This window comes from Atractosteus spatula, chromosome 10, assembly GCF_055471065.1.
Source record: "Atractosteus spatula isolate fAtrSpa1 chromosome 10, fAtrSpa1.hap1, whole genome shotgun sequence".
Lineage (NCBI taxonomy): Eukaryota > Metazoa > Chordata > Actinopteri > Semionotiformes > Lepisosteidae > Atractosteus > Atractosteus spatula.
Window position 1 is genome coordinate 15197042 of NC_142715.1, and position 12734 is coordinate 15209775.

The following is a 12734-nucleotide window of genomic DNA, read 5'->3' on the forward strand; positions in this document are numbered from 1 at the left end:
ATCGGCGTACCCGATAGCAAGGTATGTGTGACCCCACTGACCTGGATGATTAATCAAACAGGCCGCACTTTCATCAACCAGAACCCCCTTTAAACATTGGTGAAAGATGTAACATACTACCACCTTTAAAATCTGATCCATAGCATTGGGCTCATTAGGGCCATTGTACATAAGAATATAATATAAATACACCAAGGGATTGGGTTGAGTTCCCATTACAAAAAAATCCGAGAGCCTGCACTACAGCAACCATAGTAGAGTATGGAGACAAAGACTTTTTATGGGAAGAGACGTGGTGCGGCTTGCAAAGTGCAAAGGGTAAGCAAATACAGCAGGTTTCATCTGAAATATGCGATTATAGCACATATTACAAGGTATTATTGCTGTATTGAATTATACATTCTATTATAAATATTTCTTCGCAGCCTGTTCTTCAGGAAAACACCGCACACGCGAAACGATCTTCGAAGACTACCAGGACAGTTAAAAAGAAAGCGGTAAGACGGATGAAAAGAAAAGTTTATTTTGATGTCTGTTCCACAACTGCTGAATACTACTGTGTGACTTTATTTCTTACATGGATTCTGTTATTCTGCCACAGGCTGTGGGTCTCTGCTCTTGGCTACTGGCCAGGGTGCCAACCTGTAGAAGCAGCACCTGTATGGAGACTTTCAGCAGCAGTACGACTCATTTCTGGGGAGGATTGTGAGGTTAGAGACACTCCTGAAGATGCAGAAGCCAGAGACAGTATGTTAAAATGTTAGGGCAGGTCTCCGAACAGACCTTCATCTCCTGATAAGTGCCTCTCCCCACCATGCAGGTTGCAGTGCATGGCGGAAGGCGTATCTCCACACAGCTCTCTGCCTCCCCCAGAGCACACAACACCTCAGGACACTCCATCCTGGCCTCTATTCTCACCACCACCCAGGACTTGGCTGATGCTGTCCCCACTGTCTATCTCCCCTCAGGAAGCACCGTTTACACAGCGGAATTCACAGATGCCAGATTTCCAACTGTTGCCCATCAGCCAAGAGAAGGAGGCATAGATGGGAAAGCGAGAGCCGACAGCTACGCCGCTATGCCGCCCTTTTGTTTTGAAATCTTGTGACTTTTGAAATTTACTGGGGGTGGACCACATCAGTAAATTTCGATGGGTCCAGAAGCAAAATTGTCTTGCCTTGCAATCTCCAGGAAACCATTAGTAGCATGGTGAATCGGAGATTCTCAACACTTACTTTGTGCGATTGGAAAAGAATATGTGATCGGATCAATGAAATGCTTCGAAGAAGGAGGCGCTCTTTTCCTCTAGTTTAACAGTCTGTCCAGAAACAAAACATTCCTGTTAAACAAGAGTGTGGCATTACTTTTTGTCAATGAAAAAGTGTGTGTTTGTGTGTCTCTCTCTCTGCTGGCGTGCAGGGGGGTGCTGTACCAGCTGTACAGAAAAATTCAACGAGTGTCTTAGTCACTGTGTCCATCCTATATAATAATGCCACAAAGTTATAAATGCCCCTTAGGCTGGGCAATCGAATTTTTTAATTTAAAAAAATTAAAAATGAGATGTAATGTTGTGTTCCTGCTTAACTTAGAAATTCCATGACTTTTAAAGTGAAAAAACAGGTTTTGATAGTTAATAACCACTTTTAGTGTACGAAAAACAATTCGGGCACAGAAGGTTTAAAAAGAAAGTCAGACAGGCAGGGGGGAGGGTGAGCTGTTAAACTGTTACCCATCCTGGATGAAGCGGCTAGAAAATAGGTGGATTTGCGTTCCAATTTTAATGCGATATGGAAGACGTTATTCATAAAAAAATGTTCTTGTACGGTCTGTAAACTGAAAATGTATGAAGGAGACACGTTGTGTATCGCCTCTTTTTACACTTGGAAGTACATTCCAATGTTAATGGGACACTGAAGATATTATTAATAACCTTTTAAATCTGAAGGGAGATCTAAAGGCACAGGTCCCTGCTAGGTATTCAGAGGGAAAGACAGTGACGTCACCACACAGGCAAGCAGACACACCCTCTAATGTCAGGCGTATGCGTTAAATACATTTAGATCTTTGCATTAATATCATTATTTATTTCTTTAGCCTCACAGCATTGTCCAATAATACTCTTCTTGTGTCTAATTTTTAGTTAAGCAGGATTTGAGCTACAGACCATAAAAAACAGGATTCACTTTTTTCACATATTGATGATAATGATATCAGTAGGATTTTGAAACTATTCGTTGTTATTAATAAATGACTTAGATTCGAACATGTTGTGATATTTAGAAATATAAAAAAGTCAATATAGTATAATATTGCTATTTTAGTTTTTCAAAGAAAACTTGTGGCAAAAGCAGGAGTTGAACACCCAACCTCTCACTTATAAGTCAATTACTTAAACATCACACCACTAACACAATCACATGACAAGTGGTGAAATAGCCGTAAACATATACTACTGTTTGTGCTACAGTACATGAATATAATTATATCGTTATTAATTTCTTTAGATACGCGATTCCATGTTATATTCCCTAGTAATCAAATTCTAAAAGTATGCTTGTTGGCTCCGGTATCAAGCGTATTCGCAGAAAAGCTTAAAACTTTATATAAACATACATAACATGGTCAGAAGGAGCACGTAAAAACGTTTCCAAAATAACCACATGTAAGACTTTGATGATTAAAATGTTTAGGGAGAAATGGAACACTGGTGTGTATTGTTTCTTTAAACTACCAAGACCAGCCATATACAGTACAGTTTACATAAAGTAAAATGTTTATGTTCCTAAATTAATATATTTTATGAGCATGTGAAAGGCATGGTGAATCAGAGATTCTCAAGAATTACTTTGTATGATTGGAAACGAATGTGTGATTGGATCAACGAAATGCTGTGGTGTTACTTTTTGTCAATGAAAAAATAAAGTCTTTTTGTTTACAAAGACGGTTACAAAGAATGTGGACCAGGGTAATACTTTGAGTTTACAGCTTGTCAAGGGTCATTTATTATTAATACTATTAGTAATATATTCGGTAAAGACTTTGATGCATAAGATGTTTCTGCCTAATTAAAATATTTACGATAAAGGTGGTAGGTTGTGTACTTTTGTCCAACTGAGCAATCTTGCTTTCATAAAATATGCCAGCTTTTTAATGTATAATGGTTAGCATGCTGTAATACACAGTTTAAATTTAAAAGTCTAAAGAGTATACAACTTAAATTCTTAATTGAATAAAGATTGTCCCTCAGCAGTGATCAGTATACTAAACTAATTGTTTTCTGGAGACAGCTCAAATGCTGTACAGGAGAGGTTAAGCTTTATTAGCTCCACCTGGCGGTAATTTCGGATACCATTATCTTACTGTGGTATTACTGCGTTATGACGTGCCACACCCACTGCGTTTCCATGGCGTACCCCGGTCGTTTTGAATGGCTGCATCTGTATACAGCCACACACATTCACACACAGACACTACACACACTCACAGACACACATTCACAGACACACGTAGACACAACACAGACTCACAGACACCACACACTCACAGACATACACATAGACAGAACACACTCACAGACACCACACATATTTGTACGCACAATCAGACACTCACACAAATACTCCCACACATTCACAGACTCAAATAGACACTGCAAATACTTACACACACACACCCACACACTCACAAACGCACTCCACATACACTCATAACTACAAATACACTATAACTAACACTAACACAAATGCCACTAACATTACAACAGTAAGACTATCACTAAGATTTACACTATCATCATCACCACTAAAACTGACAAAAACTATTACTACACTACTAATACTAATAATAACAGTAATGCTATCACTAAAACTAACATGACTACTAGTGTAAATACCCTAAAAGTAACTATATAATTATCACTAAAATTAACATAAATACTAGCATTAAAATTATCAGTAGGGCTATCATCATTAATACTCACATGAACACTGGCATTAAAATTAAAACTACAAGTTGTACTCTCACTACTATTAACATGAATACACTAGCATTAGTACTAGTTGCTGTCCGTGACGTCACACAGCCCTTTGTGACAAGTCGAGACCTAGCCGGGCACAGTGACGTGGCACATGTTGCCGTGGTTACCATACTTATGATTTGTAAACAGTGGAAAAATGCATTTAAACTGTTGCCTACACACATTTATCAACTTGGAATATAATTTTCTAGCTCTAGGATACAATTCCTAAATAATAATTTGAATAATAATTCTTACATTTCGGATTGAACATTATTAACACTAAACGCACTATGGTAATTGATCGATACATGCTGTTTTGACTGTTTTCTGGATATTTAAAACAGGGTCAAGAACGGGAAAAGAATCAGTAGTCACCAATCAGTAAGGTTAATCGATTATTCTACGGTTCTTCAGTTGAATTAATTGGTTGTCGATAGATAAGTGATCAATAACTCTCCTCCGTGCACCCCGCGCGCCTCCCGCGGTCGCTCTCTGATCCCGGTGCTCAGGCTGGTGTCTGTGACGTCACAGCGCTCTTTCTGACAGAGCAGAGCGCGTCTTCGCTGGAGGAGACTCTGTCCGGAGCCCGGGAGGCTTTTCTTATAGATATAACATCTCCTCCACAAAAAAAAAAACACTGGGCTGTTTTGAGAGGCGATTCATAATAGCTGGAGAAGGAGAGCGACAAACCGAGGAATTAAATTCATTTAACAGAAAAAATATATAATTAACTTTACAGACTAATGCGTTGTATAGCTTACTCCCGTAGAGCAGAAGAGAAAGGGCACAAGTCCCTGTAATAAGCGCTTTTAAGCGTTTTACACGAATCTCCACAGAACAGAAGCCAGGAGGATCAGACTCCTGATCCTGGAGGTTGAAGAGCATCTCCTGGTTTTATTTCCACTCGAGCTCTCAGTTCCTCAGCCAGTTTGGTGATTTCATTAACTGTGTAACTGTTATCAGACACTGTACTGTATATTTACAATACTCTCCCTGAGAGATTTGTGGGAGACGCTGAGTCCCAGGGCTGGTGTGGAATCACACACAGACAGGTCCCTTTGTGTGATCTGAGTCCCACTGCTCAGAGGTACAGACAGGTCAACTGGTCACTATTGTAGACACGACCATCGGTCTGTTGCTGCTGAGAATCATGATACACTGATAAGAGTGGCAATACTGCTGTTCATTAAATCAGTAAAAATAATAATAAGAGATAATCACATATTGCTCAATTTTCAGTAAAACACTTCTGACAGAGGGTTGGAGGCTGACTTACAGTAATTCAGGGCAGTAATACTGAAGGGCTGGAGGTCCTGGAAAGGGTAAATAGAAACTTCTTGCTTCTGACCTGGAACAGATACCACAGCTGCCAGATCAGTGAGCCCTGAGCCCAGTTCACAGAGTGGAGAACCAGGAGCTCTGCTCTATCTCTAAGAGGGCTGGGAGGAAGGAGAAAAGGGGGAGATGTCCAGGCTGTTCTGTCTGATATTATTCATGTAGCAGCACTGATTGTCTCAATGTTCTCTGGTTCTGAATTGTCAGGAGTAAGAGAAGGATGGAGATGAGCTTCTGTCTGTTCAGGAGGTAGGAGTTTGTGTAAAGTACTGAGGGTCCCAGAGCTCTGTGTGTGAGTCTGAGCTGTGAATTTGACTGAGAGGAGATAAAGATTTTTTTTATTCTGCCTCTGAGAAGTCTTTTCCTTTGCCAAGCAATGTTACATCCCCTTCAGATACTCTGCACAGACTGTCAGAGTGAGAGAAGAGGAGAGAGAGAGATGGACAGATAAGAGCACACACAGCGAGAGAGACAGAAAGGGGGAGAGAGAGGATAAGGAGCAGGAAGACAGTGCAGGTGTTCAACCACACTGTGACCACAGGAGACAGGAGGCTTTTCTCAGCTGCTGAGGAGCTCAGTGCTCATGGTCACTCAAGCTCAGAGGCTCTGGCAGCAGTCAGGTCTGAGAGCTTCTCCTCAAACTGACACTGGAGCTCTGAGAGTCAGTCTCCATTCTGACAGGAACAGCCCCTCCTGTTCAGCCCTGAGAGACACACTGAGAGAGCTGTGTAGGGAGAGGAGGACACTGAGGGTCACCCTGTACAGCACTAGAGCTCTGAACACTGGACTCTCCTGTGTCTCCCTGTGCAGCACAGGAGCTCTGAACACTGGACTCTCCTGTGTGTCACTCTGTACAGCACTAGAGCTCTGAACACTGGACTCTCCTGTGTCTCCCTGTGCAGCACTAGAGCTCTGAACACTGGACTCCCTGTGTGTCTCCCTGTACAGCTCAGCTCTCAGCTGCCTCATCACACTGACACCCACAGCCTCACAGTACAGCCTGGCTTCCTGTGCTGGAAGAGCTCAGAGGAGCACAAACCACAGACTCACTGCAGGGTCTGACCTGTGGCTCCAATAAAGCTCTGCCTTATATCACTGCTGTTAAGCTGTATTAAGATGGACTGATTTTTTTTTAATTCATCATACTGTTGCTTTTTCAAATTTGAAACTGACTCCTGCTCTGCTGTTCCTAATACTGCAGTTATCAAGGTAAAGCTATAACACAGGAGCTCTGTTATATTGAACAGGAGAGATTAAATACAGCATAACTGCTAATACTACTACAGCTATTACTACTGCTGGTACCACAACTGCTGCTGCCACTGATACTACTGCTACCTACTATTACTATTAATACCTTCTATTAATATTTTACTGCTCCTCCTACTGCTACTACTACCTGTAAGAATAAGGAGGAGGAGGTGAGCTGTGTTCTCACTGTGTTCAGCCTGGTGGTGTATCAGTGTATAAGTATCAGTTCAGCTCCACTGTGTTGTTAGACACAGTCAGCTCCACACACTGGGGCCACAGCTGGAGGGGCTGGAACATCTGTGTGGACTGGAGCTGCACAGGAACAGACTAGGGGTCTGAGGGACTCAACTGGAAGAGTTGCTGTCCACCAGGCTCAGTACAGAAGGGACAGTCACTGCTGGGCTTTTCTTTCCTTTTCATTAAAATTATTGATCTCTGATCACAGCCACAGGATAGCCAGTTCTTATTCAGTCCACCTCTGTATTCCTCTGCTAAGTGAGTGACCTCACTACCCCCTTGAGGACAGGTTCTCCTCACACTGTCCTTGACCAGGACCAGAAGACACTGCTGTCTGGAGGGACAGCAACCTTTTTGTTACTCACAGCAAGACACCAGTCACTGGTGTAGTGTTTCATAGCCGTTCAGGGACGCCAAATATGTAATCATAGTGGCTCTCTGAAGGCACCAGTTCTGTAGGGTTTGGGCATTTACTGAGACAATTATTAATTGTAGCAGTAAATCACAAAATTGATTCTTTTGATGGCTTTAGAATCCAACCACGCGACATAACTCAAACAACGCGCACACACAGGTACTAATACACGAGGATAAATTTATTAATACATAGAATATGCATATAAACCTAACAGATCTTATCGAGAGGGTTATCAGAATACAAAAGGTATATATTCAATCAGTTACGAAGTGTTACACATCAAGAGGACATACGTTCAGTATATCATTCATTTAGACCGTTTCATAAATGAACTTGGTTACAACTTCTACATTAGATACTCAAAACAAGTACATAACTCTTAGGAATTAAACTGATATCAACTGGTTTGGATAACAATTGAATTCTCGAGCTGTAATGCATTGAAGTTGAATACTCATCCAATTTCTGGGGATTCAGATCTCCTGCGGGCACAAAGAAACAGTTGCAGGCTGTTGCTGTCCAATCCGCGCTCTCTGGCTCCGTGCCAGGCTGTGCTGTGCGGCTTGCGACGGTGCGCTGCTGATGCTCACTGACCGGCTAGTTAGTGTTGGCTTTAACTAGCAAAGTTTGTGCACAGGAGAAAAGATGACTGTGGATCCCAGCAAGTCAGGAAGAGGACCGGTTCGTTCCTGATGAAGAGCTAGTTCTGAATAGTGATTCAGCTGTCCACAGTTCTGACCTGTCCACGAGGCCTGCTGCTGGTTACTCTCTGGCAACCTCCACTCTAGACTCTTAGAACAAAGGAAAGTTCTGGCACTCGGACACACTGGCCGTTCCGTGGTTGTCCGGGCTGAGTCTCGGGATGGTCAGGAGGCGCGCTGCGAGAATGTCCTGCCCTTGGGAGCCTTCTGCTCCTGGGCCGTCCTGCCCTGGAATTCTCCTTTGAATTCCCTTTAGAACAGTCCACAGAATCCTCTCCAGAATCTTACTGAATCTCCCGAATCTGAATCTTGTTGAATCTGAATCTTGTTGAATCTGAATCTCCAGGCCTGTGTTGCCTGTTTTTACCTGGAGGAACTTCAGCTTGTTGATTGGCTGAAAGTTCCATGGGCATCAGAGTCCCACGTGGGTTACTCGGCCCTACCAGTCCCTGATTGGTTGATCAAGGTGAGATATGAGTCACTTACTCCTGACACTTAGGAATGCAGTCCAGATGTCCAACTGGCACTCCCTAGACAGATAGGCGCCAATGGATGACCATTGATCATGATAGCCAGGCTTAGCTAAGTGCACCCCCCTTTGGGAGCTGTCCTAGGAAACCTTAAATCACCCTAATGGTCTCTCTGTGGCTGCACCACAGAGATGAACAGAGAAATGGGGCCTCATTTGGGAAGCTCAGAAACACTTAATTCTGCCTTATTATTAAGCCTCGCCGCTACATATCCCCCCTTTTTGAAGGTCACGAGGTCCTGAGGCGTTGTTGCCTTCAAAACAAAAACAGAGTTAAGTGATGTCCCTTGCCATTAGAACATTAATCTTAAATGTCCACATTACTCCTCGAGAATTCATACCAGAACCAGCATTGGATACAAACAGGATGAATAACATCTGGAGTATGTATAAACACGGTAGGAGACATTATCTAAGTCTAGGAATTACACATCAGGAAGTTCACTGTCAATATCTGATACCTCTGTGGTAGATATTTGGGGAGAAGTCACTTCCTTTCTTTTGTCATGCTACCTTTGACTCATTCATGCTACCCGGAGTACATCTTGATGTGAGAGTACAGCATTCAGAGTACATCCAGTCATGATCCAGCTACCCGGCGGTAGTGTTACAATAACAACAGTTCCTGTTCCCAGCCCCCCGATAAACCACAACACCTGTGTTGGGTATCTGCTAGGGTGGTTTGGAGGTTTGTTCCATTAAAGCAAACTAACTACCTGTACCTCTTCAGGGCTTACTGTTTCTTGGATTTCTATCCAATTCAATAGTGTGGCACCTGAAGGCATCCATGACCTCAAGTTTGGTCTTATGTTGTCTGGTTCCAGACCGTACAGTGTTAAGTTACCATGCTGTACTATGGCCTCCTCAGGAACTTAAAGGAACTGTTTTATTAGGTAGCTGCATCATGCCTGTCACAAGTCACAGTGTCAGTTAAACGTGGTGTGCTGACCAGCCATTTACTTCCCACCTGCTCTTCATGGGGTTCATTAACCTTCCTCTGCTCGTTAGTAGCTTTACACCCTTCATTGGTGAATCGTTTAGACACAGCCAATGGATAGCTTTGGTAGCCATACCCATCTCAAGATTTGGAACCGAATTCAATCTTGGTTTGCCTTCTGGGTGAGCTATGAACGATGGGGTTAATGTCACACACTCCTCTACTGAGAAGAGTGGAATCAAGTGGGTTGGGAATTGTGCCGTGGTTAGACTGGCTACAGTGGCACTAAGCTCCCTTAACAGGTCTTGTGTCAACATTCTGGCCTGTTGCACACAAGCATAAACCCACTGTATAACACCAACAATCATGTCCACTGGTTGGGGAATAAGGTTTAACCCTGTTGCATAGGAAATTGCCTGTAGGGTTTTCCCTAAGCTTTCCAACTTTTGCTGCTGTCGATACAGTCTGTCACTACCCTCTGGTATCTCTGACACCTGCCTTCTTGGGGCAGTCAGGGTGAGAGTGCCAGTAGCACACAAACCTACCAGAAAAAGCAAACGTGCAACAGTGGCGGCAGCAATCAGTCTTCCCAAAAGTCTTTTCGGGTGGCTGACCCCAGTCATCTCCTTCTGAGTGACTGTTGCCTTTCTAAGCTGGCGCAGCGTGTACATGGTGTCTTTCTCAGTATGCCATGTGGCATCTTGGGCACCAACATCCTGGAAATCTGGGGAGATCTGACACAGCTGCTGATGCTGCTCCTCCTTTTCCAGGGCATCTGCTTTTTCGATTTGTTCATGCCTGTGCTCTAGGAACCCTGCAGGGGGCGGTGCAGCGGTGGAGCATGCCTGACCCTCGGCTGAGTGGTCATCTGGAGCACCTGAGTGATCTGGGATTGTTACCCCATTCTCACTGTTCAGGTCCACCCTGCACACTTCCTGATTGAGGAATCCCTCTATCGGCATGTTTACAATCGTTCGCTGGGCGTGGGTGTAGGACACCTGCTCGCTCCCCCCTTCCCTCGCTAGGGGTTCAGGGAGCTGCCCCAGCACTGGGATAGCTAGTTCACTGTCTTTGAACTCGCTATCACCCACCAGGCCCATGTCAGTGCAGGCGGGGATTCTGACACCCCTCTTTGCGATGTCCTGCACTGGCAGGCGGGTGACTTGACCATCCAGCTCCAGTCTGGCTGAACCACTGTTGGTCAGACTCAGACTGACAGACTGAGCTGGTGGCTGTAAGAAAACCGGCTCGGCTTTCATTCCCTGTCCCTTCTGGGGGACTGGGTGTGTTGGCAACCCTGCCGTTGAGGCAGGAACAATCAGGTCAGTCTCACTCACTACCTGGTAGTTGTGAGAAATAATGTTACCTGACTGCAGGTTCCCTGGGTCACAGCAGAGGGAATCGGCATCTGGGATCAGGTGTGTCCACAGCGCAGTAGTCTCAGCGTCCAGCTGGACCTCCTGTCTAACCTGTGAATGTTGCACCAGGGGCACCTGGCGGTGGCCCTGTGACAGCTGCTCAAGCAGATCCTCACTAATAGAGGACCTCTCAGGGCTAAGGGCGAGGGCTACATCACCAACCTGCTCTCCTGCCATCTGGATCCCTTCCACCACTGCAGGGTGGTGGTCCTGACCCCTCTTGGGTGCCAGGGTGCACAGGGAAAGCTCCTTTTCATCGCCAGGTGGGGAGATCTGCTCCTCTTTAGGGATGTAAAAGGTGTGTGCTTTACCTGGTGGATCAGGCGGCTGCTCGGAGCACCGCTCCTGTGGCATGGAGGCTGTTGGGACCTTGGCCAGGGCACGACTTCCCTGTATATCCGGGGAACAAGAAAATATTTTTATTTCTTGTCCAGAGGGAACAGAAGGAATCTCCGCATAGGCTTCTGTGTTCGGTGGGCACTGTGTAAGCACAGTCTGCCTCTTGGCCCCCCTTTCCTTCTGTACAGAAGGCTTAGGAGCCTTGACCTGTTTCCACACTTTGCCTTTCTGGTGATCCACCAAAGGTTCCACTCTGAGTCGCATACCCTTTTCTTTTTCAACCCGTTTGAGCTTGCCGTGTGACATCAAACACCTTTCAACCTCAGTGTCAATCAGTGTCTCACTGGGTAAGACATCTCCCATGGCAGCCTTGAGGTAAAAGCTTCCTGCTTTTCCTCTGTGTTTTACTGCCTGCTCTGTGACTTCAGGGGTGGAGTCAGCACTCGCTTGGGAGTGGCTGACCTCATCCAGGCAGGAACCCTTCCGCTCAATCAGATAGACTGAGGGAGGGAGAGGGGGCGGGTCTCCGCCTCCTCCAGTGGAGAGTATCAGCTCATTCACGCTTCCGGCAGCCTTGGGGAGCGGTTGTTCCTGTCCTAATAAAGCTTGTTCAAGCCTGGCCAGGCGGGCGGCTACTGAATCCTTTTGTTCAGCCTTTTCTAGCCCTTTCCCTTCCCCGGTGTTCTCATGGCACTTAGGACGCTGGGTGCGGTCCTGTGTGAGTGCTTTGGAACGGGGCTTAGCCAGCTCAGGAGCCTGTGCTCCTTCGAGCAGGGGGGAATTAACCCTGCTGGCTCTGACGGCGAACACAGTCGCTTTAGCAGCTTTTTGCTCAGAGCGACTTTGGACATCATACTCCCAGGCTTTCTGCGCGAATCTCTTAATATCAGTCATTTTCATGGTCTGTGCATCTGTATGCATTAAGATCATCTTTCTGACTGACGGGTGGAGATTCGCAATGAATAAACCCTTGAAATGTGTGTTCTCTTCGCAACCCTCATAATTTCGCCCTGCAAAATAAGTTCGTCTAAGTCTCTCGTAATATTCGCGAGGGGACTCTGCTCTCTCGTGCTTAATGTTAAGAGCGGCGGCTATCGCAGCAGTCGGGTCAATAAACGCACTGTATTCTTCGATAAGTGCATGACATAGCTGCTCAAAATCATTACAGACTTCTTTCATCTGCCTAGCCATCCACTCATGTACAGCTCTGCTGGTAGTTTTCCTGACCAGAAACACTTTCTCCTGTTCTGTGGCGTTTGGCAGGAACTGCAGGTTATACCTGAGGTCCTGAATATAACTCTCGATATTATTCTCTGACACTGCGGGGTCAAATCTCTCTACGTCCTTCGCTAGCTCTCTCAGAGAATGGAGATTTATCCTTCTAGCTTCTCCGCTGACGGAGATATGGAAGAGATCGTGGTCAGACTTGTCGCTGCTAGAGAGAGTGCTTAATAGCGACTCGAATTCAGACCTTTTAGCAACCATCGTTAAACTTAAAGAGTATTACTTTTAAGTACGAAATCACAGTTTTACCACAGAAAACCACAAGAT

The 12734-nt window shown here is 44.9% G+C and overlaps 1 protein-coding gene across 1 annotated transcript in view; it reads right to left on the reverse strand.

The window, feature by feature from the left end:
* Positions 1–12734, reverse strand: part of LOC148825419 (uncharacterized) — a 244459-nt gene that overhangs the window by 201269 nt on the left and 30456 nt on the right. Inside the window, exon 3 of the mRNA XM_088926312.1 lies at positions 6729–6745. Within this exon, the coding sequence (XP_088782438.1) occupies positions 6729–6745 (17 nt within the window). The remainder of the gene's footprint in view (positions 1–6728; positions 6746–12734) is intronic.